The 23,539-nt window shown below is 39.9% G+C and overlaps 1 protein-coding gene across 3 annotated transcripts in view; it reads left to right on the forward strand.

The window, feature by feature from the left end:
- LOC138736414 (adenylate kinase isoenzyme 1-like) overlaps positions 1 to 23,539 on the forward strand; it is a 183,595-nt gene that overhangs the window by 9,520 nt on the left and 150,536 nt on the right. For all 3 annotated transcript variants that reach the window (XR_011340277.1, XM_069885923.1, XM_069885930.1), the window contains exon 2: positions 7,997 to 8,183. Coding sequence is in view for 2 of the 3 variants with exons in the window: in XM_069885923.1 (XP_069742024.1) it covers positions 7,997 to 8,183 (187 nt within the window). In the remaining variant the exon portion in view is untranslated. The remainder of the gene's footprint in view (positions 1 to 7,996; positions 8,184 to 23,539) is intronic.

A 23,539-nucleotide genomic window follows, 5' to 3' on the forward strand; every position in this document is an offset into this window, starting at 1 on the left:
CCCAATCCACTCTTCCTCGCTCCTTTCTCATTTCCACAAAATTTGCCTTCATCCAATTAAGAATCCCAACATGAGGGCCAGACTTATCTTTTTCCAAAATTAACTTGAAGCTAATGACATTATGGTCACTGGACCCAAAATGTTTGCCTAGACATACATCTGTCACCTGATCTGTCTTGTTCTCTAATAGCAAATCAAGTACTTCATCCTCTCTCGTTGGTATCTTTATATATCAAGGCCAATAGAATGAGAATTTTCCTGTTTCTTTGGCAGTCATTCAAGAATGAAATATTTGAATTAGAGAAGAACCTTCCAAATGTCTCCTGGTTGCATAAACAGGGCAGTGAAGAGGCTGTAATTATGTAAGGGTGAGTCTAACAGTCATATGCATAAATCATTGTTCTATTAGTGCAGTGAATGAGAGGGGAACACCAGCCAGAAGTCTGGTTGACTCCAGAGATTGGAGATGGCGGAATTGGGAGCAAAAGATGATCTGCTGGTGGAACTGCATCAGTAGGAGAAAAAAAGTGGTTATTTCCGGTCAGAACTCTTCATCAAGAATGAAAGTGCAGAGGCAAGATAGCCAGTATAACGAGAACCAGGTGCGAGGGGTTCGATGGGTCATAGAGGATTTGTGAACCAGGGAGGAGTGAAGAATGATGAACAGATCAAAAGGGTGAGGTGGTTGGGAGATGGAGGCAGTTGATTGGCAGGTACCAGATAAAGGAAGAGAGAGAGGCAAGAGAAGTGAAGGAGGATGAGATGGAGGAAAGTGAGTCATTTAGGGGAAAGCTGGTGATAATTGGGAACAAAGGCTACCAAGGCACAGTGAAGCTTCTTCCACCCTTCCATTTAAAGCTGAATAATATTTAGCATCACTGAAAGCCACAAAATACCAGTGCAAGGACAAAAACTCCAGCCATCAAAACTTTAGGGGTTTAATTGCAAGTTGACAGAGTGCTTTGAATCATAAGTAAATCTTTGAAACACCATTTTTGATGAAAAAAAATTGATTATTTCAATCACAGCCTTTACTTATGACCTTCTTCTTTTGCATTTCACTCTTGTTGAAGGCTTTCTTGTCGTAAGCCTATATATTTCAACAGTGCATGTTAAGAACCCTCAAATAATAAAAATGACCATTCTGTTTATTAAAAATGTAGAGTGCTAAGCAATCAAAGAATGATCAAATTGCATTTTAAGCCTCCTTGTCTACCTCACTCAATGGATTTTAATTAAGGTGAGGAGTGGTCACTGCTCGAGGAGAGCAGTCTGGATGGCAGTGGTGCTGCTCAGAGCTCCACCAACACCATTTGAACCCTGACATCCAGCCTGTCCTTGTGGAATTCATGCACTCTCCTTGTGAGTGCACACATTTTTCCCAGATGTTCAGTTTCCTCACACATCCCAAGTGACCATTGGAATTGTCTGCCCAGTGAAGCAGTTGAGGCTGCCTCATTCAATGCATTTAAAACCTGCTTGGATAGATTTTTGAATAATGGGCAAGTTGAGGTTTTTTTTAATTTAATTTAAACATACAGCACAGGAACAGGCCTTTCTGGCCACAATACTCTAATTAACATAGAACCCGTATTTTATGAACGGTGGGAGGAAACCGGAGCGTCTGGATGAAACCCATGCAGACACGGGGAGAATGTACAAACTCCTTACTGACAGCATCAAATTCAAACCTGGGTCATTGGCTCTGTAATAGTGTTGAACTAACTGTGGGGAACAGGCCGTGCTGAAGATGTGTCCATGGGCACAATTGTCTGATTCATTGAGCTGTTTCCTACCAATGATTGCTCTTCCCAGCCTCAACAGACTTAATGTTTGAGCTTCAGAATGAATTGCTTGAGTAATCTGGACAGGATGGGACAAACTTTTAACACAGTCTCAGATTAACCAGCACTCGGATCTTCTAGGACAGGGGTGTCAAACTCAAATTCACCGAGGGCCAAAATTAAAAACTTGAACTAAGTCAAGGGCCGAACTAAATATTTATTGAAAATTTTCAACAACATCTGCATGTTTTCTCTTCTTTCCACATATGTAATGTTAAACTTTTTATTATTAAAATAAATGTTTAATAATAGTTTTGGATAAACTCTTTCCAGAAGCATTAACAAATGAGAAATAAAATATTCAATAAATAATATTTCTCTATAGAGGATTTGTCAAATGTTGCTAGTGTGCTGTCGAATAGTAAAATCTGAGGGCTATTGAGAATGTGGGAGAATAACATGATTCCTGAAACAATCAAATGGGTGACTGATTGTGGGCATGAACTCTAGCAGGGTTATTTGCCATGCCCTTTTTCCATTGGTACAGATATCCTTTGATTTACACACTTTTCAAGTTTTCTGCCTAATAAGCTTGTATCCAGGTGCAGGACCATTTTTAACCAGGAATATATTTATCACTGTGACATGAAACTATTGGAAGATCGTTTTATCCTGAGATTAAAGTTCATAATACTTACTAAGGCCTGTGTGCGGGAGGGCGGTGGTTGCGGGCGATCGGGTTGGACAACGACAGTGCGGGGGCATCGGCTCTCGCTGCAGGGCGGCATCTCGGTGGATCAGCGGCCCCGTCACCGTGAGTCGCGGGTCGGCCTGCGGCAGGGAGGGGGAGTGGGCAACGGTCCTGGCGAGGTCAGGCCCGAGGCCTCTGGTTCCGGGCGCTGGGAAGTGACCTTGGCTTCCCCTGACACCCGGCCTTGGCTTCCCCTGACACTGGCCAGGCCCCAAAACTAGAGTCCACGGTGAGACCCTGCAACGTAAACAGAGGAGGTGGGAGCGATTAGCGGGCTGACGCCAATGCATTCTGGGATTTGTTGTATTAATGTGCATGCGCTATACTGGCGCGGCGGCCAGCGGGCCACCTCTAATGCATTTTTTGAAATGATCTTGCGGGCCAAATATAATTATATCGTGGGCCAAATTTGGCCCGCGGGCCAGAGTTTGACGTGTGTTCTAGGACATTGGAATTTTTAAAATTAACAGCCCATTTCTGCTTTAATTTATATTTCTTAATATACAATAATGTATATTCCATCATCTGGTGAGGTAGATGTCAGTCCATTGGGATTGCTGAATAATTGGAGAGTGAATATTGGAACTTTACTTGAGATTTTTGGTTCAAGAAAAAAAATGTCAAAATATCAACATAGTTCTTTTGCCTGATCCACGGTGAAGATGTGTCCATGGGCAGAATGGCTGTGATCCTTTTGAATGGTGGAGCAGATACCATAGGCCAGATGGCCGATTCCTGCTCCTATTTCTTACAGCCACTATAAAATGTCACTGATCTGTGGGCGAAATGAGGACTTGTTAGGAATGTGAGGAGAGTGAGATGGGTTTGTGTAGATGAGTGTACACCTGTGTTTGATGGTTGTCCTGGACTCGGTGGAGTCAGGGCCAAATTTCTGTGCTGCATAACTCTGTGTAACTCCCATGAGGAGGTCTCACTCACCTGATTGTTGGTTGAGGATAAACATTATTCAAAAGATCAACTTTCCTACTCCGCTTTGAAAAAAGTATCCTGGGATATTTTACTGACCCCCAAAAGAGCAAATAGTTCAAGTTGGTGACCAAAAAGCAGCTCCTCTGACTGTGCAGCACTCCCACAGTGTTGTACATTTGTTGGACTGAGCTCACAATGGGTATGTTGCTCTCCAAGCTAATGGATAGCACCTCGTCTAGTCATGGGAAAGGTGATCATAGTTAGTGGCCATTTAGAGGGCAGGTCTGCAAAACCTCACGCTTTGATAGACAGAATTATTACTGTCCAATGTTAAGCAATCTTGATGAAGGGTTCCAGCCTGAAACTTTGACTATTCTTTGAGCAGTACAGCTGCTCAGCCCACTGACTTCCTCTAGCAGCTCGTTTGTTGCTCCACATTACAGCTTCTGCAGTCTCTTATATGCAGTCTCCGGCAATTTTCAGTTCTCGTTAATGAAGTAGCTTGTAACAGAAATGGTAGTGCTTTTGCTATCCTTGTTCTAACAGGCGTGGGAATTAAATCCTTCTGCACACAAGATGTGCACTGATAGTTGCAAGGTAGCATTGGAATCCTAAAATGAAATTATATCACAGAAATGCCATTCAGCCCATCTTGTATTGGAAAAACAATCCAGCCTAATTCCACCTTCTAGCACTATAGATCTGCACCCAGGTACTTTTTAGCTGAGGATTTATATATCTACCACCCTCCCAGAAGATGTATTTCCACGTTCAATTACCTTCTGGACGAAAAGCTTTCTCGTCATCTTTTGTCCAATCCTTCTACCCATTTTTAATCTATGCCACCTCCTCTTTTGAGGGAGCAGGGAAGTTCCTATTTGCTCTCTCTGTGCCTGAGAAACTTTTAGGAATTGCAACTAAATGATCCCTTTGCCTTTTTTAAAATTGTAAAGGTAGCAATGTCAGCCCATCCAATCATTCCTCATGGTGACAGTTATCCAGTCCTGACAACATCCTCTTGTACTGTATCTCCTCAGCTCATTTCCAGTGCAGTCTCTTGCAATGTGATGACCAGAACTGTTCTACAGGTCTGAAGAATAAAGTGTTCCCATTCGAAATGTTGACTTGAAGTTGCTGAGTTCCTCCAGCAATTTTTGATCTGCTGTTTGTAGAACTATCTATCATTGAATACGGTTCCAGTAATTTTTCTGCTCAAATATTCTTTGCATCTGCAAATTAAAGAAAGCATTCCGTTTGTCTTTTGAGGCATTTCACGAACCTGCCTCGATACCTGTAAGAGTCGGTGGACACACTCCTCAAAGTTCTCATGTCTCCACATCCTCCCATTTAGTGTGTACAGAGAAGTGATACATAAAGAATAAAAAGTGTCCACAAGGCACAGTTCTGAAGTGCATGCAAGAAGAGCAGACCTGGGTGGATATGTGCTTAGGGTTTTCAAAGCGGCAGAGCATGTTGAGTCAGTGATTAATAAGCCTGGGGAAACAGACAGTACAAAAGAAAGCAAGCTGTGTTGAAGCTGCATAAAGCTCTGATTTGACCACAATGGGAATATTGTGTCCAGCCATGAATGTGAAGCTGCAAGGAAGAGTAACAAGAGATTAACTTAAACTAATTCAGGGATATCAGGATTTAATTTTTAAGTTAATTTCAAGCAGCTGGAACTGTTGATTGTGGAAGAAATTTGGAGATTAAAAACAGAGTTGTGTAAGATTTTTGGGAGTTCAGACAAGATAGGGAAGCTGTTCCAATTAACAGATGGTTTAGAAATCACTCACTGTCCACAGATATAACATTTTTGAGCAGGGGATTCAATGGAGTAAAGAGGGAAATGATTCTGAACCAAGAGTAGTTCTGATCTGAATTTCACTGTGGTATCAGAATCAATCAGGGCTTTCCAAACACCTAAATAACTTCCAGCCACATAGAGAGAGAGCGGAAGAATGGAACTGGTGGGATTAGTCAGCAAGAGGTCAGCGTGGGCTTAATGTTGTGAATAGCCTCTGACAATTGTCTGATTCATTGAGCTGTTTCCTACCAATGATTGCTCTTCCCAGCCTCAACAGACATAATGTTTGAGCTTCAGAATGAATTGCTTGAGTAATCTGGACAGGATGGGACAAACTTTTAACACAGTCTCAGACTAACCAGCACTCGGATCTTCTAGGACATTGGAATTTTTTTAATTAACAGCCTATTTCTGCTTTAATTTATATTTCTTGATATACAATAATGTATAATTCCATCATCTGGTGAGGTAAATGTCAGTCCATTGGGATTGCTGAATAATTGAGTGAATATTGGAACTTTACTTGAGATTTTTGGGTCAAGAAAAGAGATGTCAAAATACCAACATAGTTCTTACGCCTGATCATTTGTGTGGCTGTTGTTGTTTTGTCAGCACACATAAGGTGAGTTTACCAAAAAGTTAATGAATATTTGACCACTGAGCCTTCAACTTTGAATCAAGTCATTGAGAATTTTTAAAACAAGACCTCCTTTTGGTTTACCCAATGTATGTCCAACATTTCAATTTGGCATCATCGTTGCCATAGAACAAAGAGCATTTGTATAATCTTCTCCTCCTGCCCCTTGCCTTTTTGACAGCCTGCATTTGACATGTCCACTCTTCTGCTCCTAATGTGACTTCCTTCGCTGAGTAAGTCTAACACTTGAAGGTTTACTTCCCATTTAAAGTTGTCTCTACTAACTCCTCACAGACCAATTCAGCTTTCAATGAATTAGCTTCTTAATTATGACTGTGTTACAGCAACTGCTGGTTTTAAAATTGGGTCCTCAGCAACATTCCACTCTTTAGATCACTAAGGCTGGAGACGATTAAAGAACGCAACACTTATCGAACTGAAATGTACAACTATTTCTTTATGCACACATTGACACACATATCCTGCTTCAAATGTGGATTCCATTGCTCAGAGCTGTAAAGTGCACACATACTCAAATTGACACACATTTTAATACGCTCATAAATTTACACTAAATTACACAATGCAGACAGCTGTATGTATGCAGATGTATACATGAAAATTCTAAATGAGCATCTCCATGTTCAATGCTTTGCATTAGGGTTGAAGACTGAGAATGCCCTCTTTTCTGTGGGAGCAGGTTTCTTCTTGCTATAAAGAATAATGAAACAATTCATTATGTATGAATCTACTGAAATGCAAAGACTTCTCTTCAACCATCACACTGACAAAAGGTCTAGCAGGAATGGAGGAGAGCAGAGGTGTGAGTATCGTGTTGAGCAGAAGCAGTTCCCTTTGCTCATTTAGTGGTTCAAGTGTGGAAAGGTTTGAGTGAAATAGGGATGGAGCTCCATTCTGAAATATTGTAAGAATTTGCCATCCTTGCAGGGTGGAAGGGTTTGAATCAACAGAAACATGAATGTCCTTCCCCAGAATTGCAAGGAAGCAGGCTATTTGGCCCAGCTAGTCTATGATATTGACATGGTTTGCCTTATGGAGAGACGGTGTGCTTGAATAGAGTATCCTGAGCTAATGAAGCTTGGGTGGAGATGTTTCATGGCACAAGGCATTGATTGTACAAAGCCTTTCTCCCAGTTGATTTGCAGAATGGCTTGCTGTGTGCAAGCTCTAAAATTTGTCAGTCAGCAATCTCTGCAACCCCTAACCCAATGTGTGATAATTCTGTCAGCTGACAGTTCAGTTAACATTTTCACATCATTGGTCCACCTGTTTAAAAAAAAAAAAACAAAACACAAAAAAAAACCTTTCCTCATTCCTTGAAGATGATTAGGCCAAAGTATTGCTCCCAACAGTAGTTGAAAACCAACACTGCAAATGTTGCAGATATGAAATAAAAACTGGAGAACGTAGAGAGGGAAACCAAGTTGATGACTTGCAACATAAAGTTGTCAACCTGCAGTCTTAATTATGATTCTTTCTTCACAGATGCTACCTGACCTATTGAGTTCCTCCAACATCCTCTTCTTATGTTACATTAGCCAGAACATGTAGATGCAAGCTGATGAGGTTTTAATTCCCTCCTGTTGTCATTCTAATATGAGAGTTAAACTGAGTCAGCAGTTCATGGAAGATATCTGATCTGTGTGAAGTTGGGACCATTTGCAAATTAACCAAAGTGTTAGAGTTCCAGGGCAGGAGATGACGTTTATGCAGCATTGATGGGTTGTGCACTGCATTATGTATGAAGGTGTTGGAAGTCAATTCATCAACAATCCAAAAAAATGAAGGAAGAGGAAAGCATGGGTTAATTGCAAAGATTTTTCAAAGAGCTAGCATATGGGTGATGGGCCAAACCTCCTTATGATGCTGTCAAGGAATGCAACATTCAGGATCAGTAGCCTGTTGCCCCTGAGGGTAACTCTACTGATAACACTAAAGGGAAAGTCTGCTAGAGAGATTCAAGTGGAAGAATGAACTTGAATGAGATCTAATCTATTTCTGTTTAAAATGTGTCTCTGGCTTTGGTTGAACATGGCAGGATGTTTACCTCTGTCTTCTGCTTGCAGAGCATGTTAACAGGACTGATGTACCAACGGCCCGAGGACCCAATCGAATATCTGGAGGGATGCTTGCAGAGAGTCCGGGAGCTTGGAGGCCCAGAGAAAGTGAAGTGGGACACCTTCATCCCCCAGGATCGACGATCATTGCCCCCTATTAACGGTGGCCAAGGCAAGAAGCCAATGTTTCGGACAGGTGAATGAGCAAAATGATTAATCATCAGTCAGTTTTCAGCGCATTCAGCTGAGTCTGCCTTAGAAGGGCTGGGAGTAAATTAAAAAAAAAAAAAAAAAAAAAAAAAGGGGCTGGGAGTGGTGTTGGTAGTTTAAATGGAAGGAAGAGAGATTGGACAGGCGTAGAAGGAACATGTAGGTGAAGCTGACTCAAGTCCAAAAGTTCCTTTAATGTCTTAAAGTTCATTTATTCTCACATGTACCAACATACAGCAATAGATGTTGTTTTGCAAGCAGAGGAGTTAGTCGTATGGTGCACCAAAGAAGAGGTACAAGGACTGCCTAAAGAAAGCTCTTGGTGCCTGCCACATTGACCACCGCCAGTAGGCTGATATCGCCTCAAACCGTGCATCTTGGCGCCTCACAGTTCGGCGGGCAGCAACCTCCTTTGAAGAAGACCGCAGAGCCCACCTCACTGACAAAAGACAAAGGAGGAAAAACCCAACACCCAACCCCAACCAACCCCTGCAACCGTGTCTGCCTGTCCCGCGTCGGACTTGTCAGCCACCAACGAGCCTGCAGCTGACGTGGAAATTTACCCCTCCATAAATCTTCTTCCGCGAAGCCAAGCCAAAGAGTTAGTCCAACAAGTAAGGTGCAGAGCCAAAATGCAGAGTTAAGAGAGATCAGTTGATGCAGAGAAAAGGCAGCATAGCTATTTGATGTTGAGCTAGGAGTTTGATAACCATAGACTTTGGCACAGAAATAGGCCCTTCAGGCCTTCTAATCTGTGCTGTGTCTATTATTCTGTCTAGTCCCACTGACCCGCACCTGGACCATAGCCCAACCATTTCCACTCTCATCCATGTACAGTACAACTCTGATTAACTGAAATGGTCAGGACTGGGCCTATGTTTTTTCGGATTGCTGGTCATTTTTTTTAAAGCATCCAGTAACAACAGCAAGTTACTTGTATCGATGTTTAAGCAACAACAAACAAGGGAAGGCCTTCTAAGCATTAAGATAATGTTGGATTCTCACCAAAATAAATTGCTGGCCACAACCAATCCCTGACACATCCCCAACGCTGCCGCCAATCAGCGGGACCTCCCAACTGCTGCTGCTGATCCCCAGTGACATTTCCTGGGCCGGTGGAATGTTCACTGGCATGTTGGCAGGCTCCTGTCTCCCTGGTCACTGGAGCACCCAACACCAGAGTCCCGACTTTGAATTTTCTCCAAAGCCTACCGCACACGCACACCGAGGAATCCCGAGTGCATTAGTAGGCCAAGTTCTGATGTTAGAAGCTCCGGTGTGCTGAGGAGGGAGGGAGGGAAGGAGAGGCGAGGGAATGCCACTGAGCTTGAGATCCTGCTTCTGTCCGGGGAGCTGCTCTCTTTGCTGACGCTGGGTCAAGGGAGTCTTCGATCGCTTGCAGCTGGGAGGCAGTGGCGTGCAATTTGAGAGAGAGAGAGAGAGTTGGAGAGAAAAGTCAATAGGGGGAAGGTAAAAAAGAAATGAAAAGAGAGAGGGGAGGGAGATACCTGAAATGAGGACAATCATCATTCTAATTTCATGTTGAGTGAATTTTTTTCAACCTGTGAGGTCAGTTCGGCTCCGAAAAAGTTTTGGATAACTGAAGATTTCTGATTTGTTTTGGATATCCTAATTTATCTGATTTTTTTAAAAAAAATTGAATAAATGAAGATTTCAGAGAATCCAGTTTCAGATTAATCAGAGTTGTACTGCACATGCCAAATTTTTCTTAAATTCCAATATTGAGCCTGCATTTACCAATTCAGCTGGCAGCTCATTCCATTATCCCACCACACTCTGCATGAAGTTCCCTATTATGTTCCCTTTAAACTTTTCCCCTTTCAGCTTTAACCCATGTCCTCTAGTTTTTATCTTACTTAACCTGTTTGCATTTACTCTATCCAAGCTATCATTATGGCAGGGAAATAAATATCCTTGAACCATGCGTGATCTCACACTGCTGAATCATCTTCCTGACAGTAGAGAGGTGAAGAGAGTGTGGCGGAGTGGGATGAATCTTTGGATATGAACAATCATTGGAAAAGTTGTGTTGAGGTTCCATTTGGGTCCTGCCTCTTCACTCTGGAGTTCAGCTCTATTGTTGTGTTTGACTAAGTAATGAGTTCAGAAGCTAAGTGACTTTGGCAGAACCCACACTACATCTGTGAGCAGGTTGTTGCCAAGCGATAGTAGTTTGGTAGCCCCATTGAATATCACTTCAACCACTTTGCTGATAATGGAGAGGAGACCAAAGAGGGTGGGATTTGGCTTCCTTCTTGTGGATGGGATGTACCTGTGTAATTTACCAATATTGTTGAAGTACCATCAATAATCACGAAAGGCTGATGTTGTGAAACTATCAGGCTTTTATTAACTAAAGACAGGAACTACCATCAATCTCATAGGCTGATTGAAGCAAAGAGAAAGGGGAACATGCAAGGGGCTATGGGTAGGATCAGACTCAGGGGGCATGTCTAGCTGGCAGCAACCAATCATGCAGAGTCCTGCAGGGTGAGATAAAAAGAAGTGAAACTACTATACATATATTCAAATCACAGATTTAGTCTATCATGGGGTCTCCTCTGCAACAGCGAGCGATGTGGCAATGGTTGGGGCACTGCTGCAGCGTCCTGAGCAGCTTGTGAGGTTGGCCTGTTAACAGTTTGTCGAGAGGTGGAGCAGTGGGGGAGAGTGGAGCTGGTACATCACTAGCAACAACAGTGGCCAGGGGTAGGGGGAGGTCAGCTGCAGGTTCCAGGACCCTTAAGGTTGAAGTGGGAGGGGGGTATCTGTTTAAAATCAGTGGTGGTTGGGAAGACCCCCGATGGAGCAAGGTCCTGGATAGAGACTGTTTCTTCGCACCCGTCAGGGAAGGCAACGCAGGCATATTGGGGGGGTTGTGTGGAGAAGGCGGACCATCTCGACCAGCAGGTCAGTCTTAGATTACCTGATGTGCTTCCGGAGCAGGACCAGTCCTGGGGAGATAAGCAAGACGCAGACTTTCTCGGGAAAGCAAACATCCGTTCATGAGGAGTGTTGTTGGTGGGCATACATAAAAGTGACTGGATGGAGTGGAGTAGGTCTGGAAGGCCTTCTTGCCATTGGGAGACAGGGAGGCCCTATGACCTCAGTGCCAGGAGGATGGTCTTCCATACTGTGGTGTTTTCCCTTTCTATTTGGCCGTTTCTCCTAGGATTGTAGCTGGTGGTCCTGCTCATGGTGATGCTCCTTGCTAGCAGGTACTGCTGCAGCTCATCACTCATGAAAGATGTACCACAGTCACTGTGGATGAAGCCGGGGTACCCAAAGAGCATGGAGATATTCCGGAGGGCCTTGGTCATGGTCATGTCTGGGCATGGTATGGCGAAGGGCAAACGGGAGTATTCATCAATGATGGTAAGGAATTAGATATTCCGGTTGGAGGAGGGGAGGGTTTCATCTTGTATGTGTGAGTTTTTAGACAGTACATGGATGAAGGAAAAGGTTCTTTACTTTAAAGGTGTTGTGAACAGCACTATGCCATGAGGCTGGAAGCCTCTATTACAGATCTTGCATGCTTTAGTCTTCTGCTCTGTGTCAGCCCCTGCTGGCAGCCAAGTATAATCAAATGGGAGCTATAATCCTTAAGACATTGCTAGTTGCATTGCAACCATGATCACTATCATGACATGTCCCTTTCTTGAAACAAAAGTAGCTTACTTTTAACTAAAATGTTTTCTTTGTATTCTAAGTGAACATTCATTTAATGGCTTTTGGAACAATGCAATCAAGGGCCTATGGTCAGTCTCTGCACTGATTGCTTGTCCTGACACAAACTTTCACAGGTGTATGTGATGCTGAGCAGCTCCTTTTCAGTTTGAACGTATCGCTTCTCCGCATCTGTCATTGAACGTGATGCATATGCATTGGGTTACCAGTCATCATATTTTTGCAGAAGAACTGCACCGAGCCCACTATGTGATGTGTCTGATGATATGTTGATGGGTCTCACTGGGTCGTAAAACGTCAGAACTGGTTCCTCTGTGAGCAGTTTCTTTGTTCCCTCCATGACTTTTCATGTCATGATCCCACTCCCATTCAATGTTCTTTTCTGTTAGTCTCAATGGAGCTGTCTTTTCTGAGAGGTTAGATATGAATTTACCCATATAATTTTTTTGTTTTTTTAAATTTTTTATTTTTCACACCATAAATCACATTAACCATGATACACACTTTTCACACATACAGTGCCATTTTCTCCCCCCCCACTCCTCCCATCCCACCCTCCCTACCTCCCCCCTCCCGTCCATTTAAAGTACAAAATCTAGGATACATTAAACCAGTCAAACAATGTTGTCATTCAATAAAAATACACAAGAAATTCCACTGAGTCCATTCTTTTCATTTCCTTCTCCTTCCGTTAATTTAGGTAGTGATTGTCCCCGGTAGGTTTTCGCTATTATGTTTCATGTAAGGCTCCCATATTTGTTCAAATATTTCAATATTATTTCTTAAACTATATGTTATTTTTTCTAATGGAATATATTTATTCATTTCTATATACCATTGTTGTATTTTCAAATTATCTTCCAATTTCCAGGTTGACATAATACATTTTTTTGCTATGGCTAGAGCTATCTTTACAAATCTTTTTTGTGCATCCTCCAAATCAATTCCAAATTCTTTGTTTTTTTATGTTACTTAGGAGGAAGATCTCTGGATTCTTTGGTATATTGTTTTCTGTTATTTTATTTAATATCTGATTTAGATCTTCCCAAAATTTTTCTACTTTCTCACATGTCCAGATTGGTTGAATTGTTGTTCCCATTTCTTTTTTACATCGAAAACATCTATCAGATACTGTTGGGTCACATTTATTTAACTTTTTTTTAAAACTTTTTTATTTTTCACACCATAAATCACAATAGCCATGATATACACTTTTTCTTTTCCACACATTTACAGTGACTTTTTCTCCCTCCCCCCTCCCTCCTCCCAAGCCACCCCCCCACCCCCCCCTCTCATCCATTTTAGGTATACAATCTAGGTTGCATTAATTCAGTTAGACAATGTTGTCATTCAACAAAAATACACCAGAAATTCTACTGAGTCCATTCTTTTCTTTTCTTCTCCTTCCATCAACTTAGGTAATGTTTGTTCCCGGTAGGTTTTCGCTATTGTATTTAATGTAAGGCTCCCATACTTGTTCGAATATTTCAATATTATTTCTTAAACTATATGTTATTTTTTCTAATGGAATACATTTATTCATTTCTATATACCATTGTTGTATTTTCAAATTATCTTCCAATTTCCAGGTTGACATAATACATTTTTTTGCTACGGCTAGGGCTATCTTGACAAATCTTTTTTGTGCATCTTCCAAGTCAATTCCAAATTCTTTATTTTTTATGTTACTTAGGAGAAAGATCTCTGGATTCTTTGGTATATTGTTTTCTGTTATTTTATTTAATATCTGATTTAGATCTTCCCAAAATTTTTCTACTTTCTCACATGTCCAGATTGGTTGAATTGTTGTTCCCATTTCTTTTTTACATCGAAAACATCTATCAGATACTGTTGGGTCCCATTTATTTAACTTTTGAGGTGTAATGTATAGCCTGTGTATCCAGTTATATTGTATCATACGTAACCTCGTATTTATTGTATTTCTCATCATTCCAGAACATAACTTCTCCCATGTTTCCTTTTTTATCTTTATATTTAAATCTTGTTCCCATTTTTGTTTAGTTTTACCATTTGTTTCCTCATTCTCCTTTTCTTGCAGTTTAATATACATATTTGTTATAAATCTTTTGATTATCATTGTACCTGTAATCACATATTCAAAGTTACTTCCCTCTGGCAAACTCAGACTGCTTCCTAATTTATCCTTCAAGTAGGATCTCAATTGGTAATATGCCAGCGCTGTATCTTGAGTTATATTGTATTTATCTTTCATTTGTTCAAAGGATAATAATCTATTTTCTGAAAAGCAATTTTCTATTCTTTTAATCCCTTTTTTCTCCCATTCTCTAAAGGAAAGGTTATCTATTGTAAAAGGGAGTAACTTGTTTTGCGTCAATATTAGTTTTGGTAATTGATAATTTGTTTTATTTCTTTCCACATGAATCTTCTTCCAAATATTGAGTAGATGATGTAATACTGGAGAACTTCTATGTTGTACTAATTTTTCATCCCATTTATATAATATGTGTTCAGGTATCTTTTCCCCTATTTTATCTAATTCTAATCTGGTCCAATCTGGCTTTTCCCTTGTTTGATAAAAATCTGATAGGTATCTTAATTGTGTGGCTCTATAATAATTTTTAAAGTTTGGCAGTTGTAAGCCTCCTTGTTTATACCATTCTGTTAATTTATCTAGTGCTATCCTCGGTTTCCCCCCTTTCCATAAAAATTTCCTTATTATTTTCTTTAACTCCTTGAAGAATTTCTCTGTCAGTTGTATTGGCAATGCCTGAAATAGGTATAATATCCTTGGAAAAATGTTCATTTTAATACAGTTTATCCTTCCTATTAGTGTTAGTGGTAAATCTTTCCAATGCTCTAAATCGTCCTGTAATTTTTTCATTAGTGGATAATAATTGAGTTTATATAGTTGGCTGAGATTTTTATTTATTTGTACACCTAAGTATCTTATTGCTTGCATTTGCCATCTAAATGGTGATTCCTTTTTAAATTTTGAGAAATCTGCATTATTCATAGGCATTGCTTCACTTTTATTTACGTTGATCTTGTAACCCGACACTTCTCCATATTCCTTCAATTTCTTATATAATTCTTTTATTGATAGTTCTGGTTCTGTTAAGTATACTATAACATCATCCGCAAATAAACTGATTTTATATTCCTTGTCTTTTATTTTTATCCCTTTTATATTATTTTCTGTTCTTATCAATTCTGCTAGTGGTTCTATAGCTAACGCGAACAATAAAGGTGATAGTGGGCATCCCTGCCGTGTTGACCTGCTTAAGTTAAATTGCTTTGATACATGTCCATTTACTGTCACTTTCGCTAATGGTCCCTTATATAATGCTTTAATCCAATTAATATACTTCTCCGGTAAACTGAATTTTTGCAATACTTTGAACAAATAATTCCATTCTACTCTGTCAAAGGCCTTTTCTGCGTCTAAAGCAACTGCTACTGTAGGTGCTTTATTTCCTTCTACTGCATGAATTAAGTTAATAAATTTACAAATATTGTCTGTTGTGCGTCTTTTTTTGATAAATCCAGTTTGGTCTAGATTTACCATTTTCGGTACATACTCTGCTAATCTGTTTGCTAATAGTTTAGCTATTATCTTATAATCTGTGTTAAGTAAAGATATTGGTCTATATGATGCTGGTGTGAGTGGATCTTTCCCTTGCTTTAATATTACTGTAATTATTGCTGTTTTACATGAGTCTGGTAAGCTTTGTGTTTTATCAATCTGGTTGATTATTTCCAGGAGGGGTGGAATTAATAAATCTTTAAATGTTTTATCCATCCTCTCCTGGTGTCTTATTATTTGGTAATTTTTTTATTATCTCTTGTATTTCTACTATTCCAAATGGCTCTGTTAATTTATTTTGTTCCTCTATTTGTAGTTTTGGTAGTTCAATTTTAGTTAGAAATTCATCTATTTTCCCTTCTTTCCCTTCGTTTTCAGTTTGGTATAATTGTTCATAGAATTCTCTAAAGTTTTCCTTAATTTCTTTTGGATTATATGTAATTTGTTTGTCTTTTTTCCTTGATGCCAATACCATTTTCTTAGCTTGTTCTGTCTTAAGCTGCCATGCTAGGATTTTGTGCATTTTTTCACCTAGTTCCTAACATTTCTGTTTTGTCTTCATTATATTCTTCTCCACCTTATATGTTTGTAGTGTTTCATATTTTATTTTTTTATCCGCCAATTCTCTTCTTTTAGTTGTATCTTCCTTCATTGCTAATTGTTTTTCTATATTTACTATTTCCCTTTCCAACTGCTCTGTTTCCTGATTATAGTCCTTCTTCATCTTGGTTACATAACTTATTATTTGCCCTCTAATGAATGCTTTCATTGCATCCCATAGTATAAACTTATGTTTCACTGATTTTGTATTTATTTCAAAATACATTTTTATTTGTTTTTCAATAAATTCTCTAAAATCCTGCCTTTTAAGTAACATGGGGTTTAATCTCCATCTATACATTCTTGGAGGGATGTCCTCTAACTTTACTGTCAATATTAAGGGTGAATGGTCCCATAGTATTCTAGCTTTATATTCTGTTTTTCTTACTCTATCTTGCATACTAGCTGATAACAAAAATAGGTCTATTCTTGAGTATGTTTTATGTCTAGCCGAGTAATATGAATATTCTTTTTCCTTTGGGTGTTGTTTCCTCCATATATTCAAAAGTTGCATTTCTTCCATCGATTTAATTATAAATTTGGTTACTTTGTTCTTTCTGTTAATTTTTTTCCAAGTTTTGTCCATATTTGAATCCAAATTCAGGTTGAAATCCCCTCCTATTAATATGTTCCCTTGCGTATCTGCCATCTTCAAAAAGATATCTTGCATAAACTTTTGATCTTCTTCGTTAGGTGAATATACATTGAGTAGATTCCAAAACTCCGAATATATCTGACATTTTATCATTACATATCTCCCTGCTGGATCTATTATTTCCTCTTCTATTTTAAATGGCACATTTTTACTAATTAATATAGCTACTCCTCTTGCTTTTGAATTATACGATGCTGCTGTTACGTGTCCTACCCAATCTCTCTTTAATTTCTTGTGCTCCAATTCAGTTAAATGTGTTTCTTGCACAAATGCTATATCAATTTTCTCTTTTTACAGTAAATTTAGCAGTTTCTTCCTTTTAATTTGGTTATGTATTCCATTAATATTTAAAGTCATATAGTTCAACGTAGCCATTTTATACTTTGTTTATTTTCCCTTTCCGTTTCTCCATCATAACCTTTCCTTCTTATCCATTTCTGTTTTCTTGTTTTGAACACTTTATAAGACAACATTCCTAAAACATCAAACATTTTCCTTATTCTCCTTTTTAAAACTTCTTTAGCCCCAATCTCCCCTTCCTCTCCTGAGTTGTCCTTTATCCCTTGTTGGACAACCACATCTCCCCTCTCCATTTGGATTTGCAAATTCACTCGCAAGCGTCAGCTGATTTTGCAGTGACCGTAACTCCTCCCCACCCAGCCCCCCCAAGAAAAGATTTCACTTTTCATATGTAACAAAGGTCACTCTTTTAATTCCCTCTTTATTCCCTCTATTCCATTTCCTTCCCTTATTAATTCTTGTCTATACTCTATATATTTTCCTCTAAATACGGATACATTCATGTATGCACACTATATATATATATATATATATATACACACACATATACCCCTTTATGCCCACATACATATAGATCGTGGTCATTTTTACTCTTATTACATGTCTTCATCTCTCTGCTTGTTTTGTAGTTGTTCTGCAAATTTCCTTGCTTCCTCTGGATCCGAGAATAGTTTTTTTCCATGAGATCATTTTCGCTGTATTGAACTCCTTCGTCTTCTTCAGGAGTTCAAAATTTATGTGTCTTTTTAGTTCGCAGTCTTTTGTACTCTCGTTACACGTCTTCATCTCTCAGTCTATTTTGTAATTGTTCTGCAAATTTTCGTGCTTCTTCTGGATCCAAGAATAGTTTGTTTTGCTGTCCTGGAATAAATATTTTCAATACCGCTGGATGCTTTAATATAAATTTATACTCTTTCTTCCATAAAATCGCTTTTGCTGTATTGAACTCCTTTCTCTTCTTTAGGAGTTCAAAACTTATATCTGGATAAATAAAGATTTTTCGCCCTTTGTACTCCTGTGGCTTGTTGTTCTCTCTTACTTGCTCCATTGTTTTCTCCAGTTCCTTTTCTCTTGTAGTATATCTTAGGAATTTTACTAAAATAGGTCTTGGCTTTTGTTGTGGTTGTGGTTTAAAGGCCAATGCTCTATGTGCCCTTTCTATTTCCATTTCTTGCTGTAGTTCTGGACATCCTAAGATCCTGGGGATCCAATCTTTTATAAACTCTCTCATATTCTTGCCATCTTCATCTTCCTTGAGGCCCACTATCTTTATGTTATTTCTTCTGTTATAATTTTCCATTATATCTATTTTCTGAGCTAACAGCTCTTGTGTCTCTTTAACTTTTTTATTAGATTCCTCTAATTTCTTTTTTAAGTCCTCTACCTCCATTTCTACTGCTGCTTCCCGCTCTTCCATCTTGTCCATTCTCTTTCCCATTTCTGATAAGGTCATATCTATTTTATTCACTTTCTCTTCTGTACTGTTTATTCTTCTTCTTAAATCACTAAATTCTTGTGCTTGCCATTCTTTAAATGAATCCATGTATTCCTTAATAAGAGAAAGTATATCCTTTGTCTTGCCTTTCCCTTCTTCTTCTATTTCACTGTACTCTTCCTCTTCCTCTTCCTCTGGGTTGGCCATCTGTTGTTTCTCTGTTGTCCTTTTCGTCTCTTCTTTCTTGTTTTCGTTGTCTTCTATGTTCTCCTCTTGCTGCTGCTGTTCTGCAGCTGTCATTGCCGGCTGTGGAGATCGACTCCCCAGCTGGTCACCCCTGCCGTCGGTGTGTTTGTTTGCATGTGCACCGCACATGCGCGACTCCTCGCGCATGCGCGGTTGCACACTTTTACTCGGCTCAGCGAGCCATTTTTGTAGTCCACTTTCTACCGACCTGAGGGAGCGGGTTTCTCTCTCCACCGTGGGCCTCTTTGAACAGGTAAGGCCTTCTCCTTCTTCTTCCGTTGTCTTCTCTTCCTCTTTTCTTACCGTTGGTTTCGATTTTTCTTTTTTCGTCACCATCTTCTTTCCACCTTTATACTCACTTTACTTTAATTTTTATTTTTGTACCTTTGTGTTTTCCTTTATTTTTTCCGACTTTTCTGGAGAGGGCTGGAGTTCACCGTCCGGCCACTACTCCATCACGTGACTCCTCATTTACCCATATAGTTGACCATTCCATTAAACCTCTATTCCTTTTTGCATTGTGGTCTTGGCATGTTTCCAATGGCAGACACCTTTCTGGGATCTGGTTTGATGCCCTCACTGCCAATAATATCTCCTACAAACGTTAGTTCTGTCACCCTGAGCTGCCAGTTCTCTCTATTCAGCTTCAGGTTTGCTTTCCTTGTTGCTTCCAGCACTTTCCTTAGTCTCTCATCATGCTCCATCCTCGTGGTTCCCCATACTATGATGTCATTCACTGAGGTATCAACTCGGTCCAGGTGCTTATAGACCACATGGATAGTTTTGTGATACACTTCAAGAGCTGAAGCAATTCTGAATGGTAACCTTAGGAATCTGTATCTGCCAAATGGACTATTGAATGTGCATAGTCTTGAACTTACTTCATCCAATTTTAACTGCCAAATTCCTGATGTTGCATCTAACTTGCTGAAAAACTTTGCATTTGCTTATTGTGACATGATTTCTTCATGCGTCGGTAGCTTAAATTGTTCTTTCTTTCTTGCTCTGTTTCGATCTCTTGGATCCAAGGAAGTTCTAAGCTTTCCATTCTTTTTGTCCACAACAATGAGTGAACTCACCCACTCCGTTGGTTCATCTATCTTCTGAATCATGTTCAGGCTTTCCATCCTGTCCAATTCTGCTTTAAGTTGCTTTTGAAGCACAAATGAATCTTTTCTGCATGGATGTATTATCGGTGGCACATGTTTATCCACTCTGATCATGTGTTCTCCTGGAAGGCAGTCTAGACCCTGAAATAGGTCATTGTACTCTTTCATGAGTTCATCATAGACTGCCTCTCCTTTGCTTTCCACGATAAGGACTCTTTTTACCAGGTTCAGTTTCCCACAGGTTGTTGAACCTAGTATGGCCTGTAGATCCTTTGGTACCATGATGAATGCTAGCATATGCTCTTTATCCTTGTGTTTCACTGTGACCATGCATTCTCCTTGCACTGGTATATCGTTACCTGAATATCCTGTCACCTTCACTTTTGTTCCATACATCTTTGGTCTGGGTCTAATCTTCCTAAAATCAGTCTCTAATGTTGCATTAATTTGTGCTCCAGTAACCAATTTAACTGAAATGTATATATATTCACTTTTAATCTTAACATCCAGTCTGTTTTCTTTCTTGTTTTCAGTCACAACATCTACATAAAATTCCTCTATCTCCCTTTCATCTACTACATGAACCTTGTTTTGTTGCACTTGGTTCCTACAGCAATGGGCATAATGGTTGCTTTTGTTGCACATATGGCAGGTTTTACCAGATGTTGACACTTTTTGGTAGGGGTTATTTACCACATTGATGACATGGCTTTCGATTGTCCATTTCACTTTTGTTTGCTGGCCATGCCTCTCTTTCCAATTTGGCGAGCTTTTTGTTAAACAGTTTATGTCTGTTCTTGCGCACTGCATCCACGTTGCAGCTAGTTTTACTGAACAGCTCTTTTGCCTGTGTAATTACAGTTTCTGCAACTCTACAGAGTCCTATGGCTTTTTTCAGGTCTAGCAGTCTTTCCCTTAGACTATTATCTGGAATACCACATACAAGTCTGTCTTTTATCAGCGAGTCGGTCAGTCCACCAAATTCACACGTTTTGCTTCTGTTTCTCAATTCAGTCACATATTGATCAATATTCCGTTTTCTGTACATGTGAAAAATCTGCCTCTCAAATGTCATGTTATGTTTAGGTATCTAGTATGCCTCAAACTATTCCATTATTTTTTCCAATTTCATTTTGTCTCCTTCAGAAACAAATGTGAAGCTATTATACACCTCTAGGGCTTCATCACCCTCAACATGTAAGAAAACTGATGCTTTCACTTTATGAATTTTCTCAGCAGCTCTGACTGCCACTAAATACAATCAAAAATGCTGTTTAAACCGGTTCCAATTTTCAGCCGCATTACCTGTCATCTGAAGTTTCGCTGGTGGATGTAATCCTTCCAGTTTTCTCTTCGTTAATTTCTCTTTACTGATTAGTTGCTGACTTTAGATTTTCCTTTTAAAGTATTTCCTTCATCCCACATCTGACACCATGTTTCATCTTGTATTCATATGTGTGAGTTCTGAGACAACACATGGATGAAGGAAAAGATTCTTTCCTTTAAAGTTATTGTAAACAGCACCATGAGATATGCCATGAAGCTCTATTACAAAATTGCATATTCTTGTCTCCAGCTCTGTGTCAGCCCCTGCTGGCAGCCAAGTATAATCAAATGGGAGCTATAATCCTTAAGGCATTGCTAGTTGCATTGCAACTATGATCACTATCATTACAGGTCCCTTGAAGTCAATGCCGAGATGCTTGAAGGGGTGGGTAACCTTGATCAGTTGTGCCTTGTCTGGCTGGTAGAATTAGGGTTTGCATTCGGCACAGACCTGACAGGTTTTAGTTGGACTTCCTCATCAGAGTATGGTAAATTCTGAGATTTGATAAAATGGAAAAACTGAGTAACTCCAGGGGGCAAAGGTTATCGTGGAGAGCCTGCAGTCTATCCATTTGAACACTAGCACAGGTTCCTTGGGAGAGAGCATCTGGGGCCTCGTTAAGTTTGCCAGGCTGGTAGAGAATGTCATAATTCTCCACCTGAGAACTTTATCATTCTTGATTTTGCCCCTTTGCTTATTATTAAACATGAATGCTACTGCTCGCTGATCTGTGAGGAGGGTGAACTGTTCCCTTGCAAGATAGAGCCTCCAGTGGTGTACAGCCTCCACGATAGCCTGGACCTCCTTCTTGGAGGAGTGGCTGATTTCAGGGTCTTGGAGGATTCGTGAGAAGAAGGCAACAGGTCTGCCCGCTTTGATTGAGTGTGGCAGCCAAGGCAAATTCGGACACATCGCTAGTGGTGTGGACTTGTCTCTGGCATGCATGGTTGCCTTGCCAATGTCGTCTTTGATACTGTTGAAAGCTGCTTGAGCTTCTGCTGACAGTGGAAATGTGGTAGCTTTAACGAATGGGCAAATCTTGTCCGCAGAGTTGGGGACCCATTGAGCATAGTTTGAGAAGAACCTGAGGCATCTCTTCAAAGCTTTGAGGTAATGTGGGAGGGGTAGCTCCATTAGCGGACACATGCGGTCAGGGTCAGGGCCAATTACTCCGTGCTGTCTGGAATACACATTTATCCTTGTTCTAAGTGAGGTTCATGCATTTTGCTGCCCAAAGGAACTTGTGGAGGTTCGCACCGTGATCCTGCAGGTTGTGGCCGCAGATAGCAACATTATCTAGATATGGGAAGGTGGCCTGTAGATCGTAGTGGTCCACCATGCAGTCCATCTCCTGCTAGAAGACGGAGACCCCTTTTGTGACATTGTAAGGGACCTGGAGAAAGTGGTAGATGTGACCTTCTGCCTCAAACACCGAATACTGGCAGTCCCCGGGCAGATTGGGAGCTGGTGATACGCTGTCTTTTTTTTTTATTTTTCACACCGTAAATCACATTAGCCATGATATACACTATTTCTTTTTCACACATATACAGTGACTTTTTCTCCCCCCCCCCTCCTCCCAAGCCACCCCCCCACCCCCCCCCCCTCATCCATTTTAGGTATACAATCTAGGTTGCATTAAGCCAGTCAGACAATGTTGTCATTCAACAAAAATACACCAGAAATTCTACTGAGTCCATTCTTTTCTTTCCTTCTCCTTCCATCAACTTAGGTAATGTTTGTCCCCGGTAGGTTTTCGCTATTGTATTTAATGCAAGGCTCCTATACTTGTTCGAATATTTCAATATTATTTCTTAACCTATATGTTATTTTTTATAATGGAATACATTTATTCATTTAAATTTAGTAGTTTCTTCCTTTTAATTTGGTTATGTATTCCATTAATATTTAAAGTCATATAGTTCAGCGTAGCCCTTTTATATTTTGTTTATCTTCTCTTTCCGTTTTTCCATCATTACCTTTCCTCCTTTTCCATTTCTGTTTTCTTATTTTCAACTCTTTATAAGACAACATTCCTACAACATCCAACATTTTCCTTATTCTCCTATTTCTATCTTATTTATCCCCAATCTCCCCTTCCTCTCCTGAGTTGTCCTTTATCCCTTGTCGGACAACCACATCTCCCCTCTCCATTTAGATTTGCGAATCCACTCGCAAGCGTCAACTGATTTTGCAGTGACCGCTATTTCCCCTCACCCCGCCCCCCCAGAAAAGATTTCACTTTTCATATGTCACAAAGGTCACTCTTTTAATTCCCTCCTTATTCTCTCTATTCCATTACCTTCCCTTATTAATTCTTGTCTATACTATCTTTCTTTCTCTTTCTTCTTTGGCTTGGCTTCGTGGACGAAGATTTATGGAGGGGGTAAAAAGTCC

The sequence above is a fragment of the Narcine bancroftii genome, chromosome 1, assembly GCF_036971445.1.
Source record: "Narcine bancroftii isolate sNarBan1 chromosome 1, sNarBan1.hap1, whole genome shotgun sequence".
NCBI classification, from domain to species: domain Eukaryota; kingdom Metazoa; phylum Chordata; class Chondrichthyes; order Torpediniformes; family Narcinidae; genus Narcine; species Narcine bancroftii.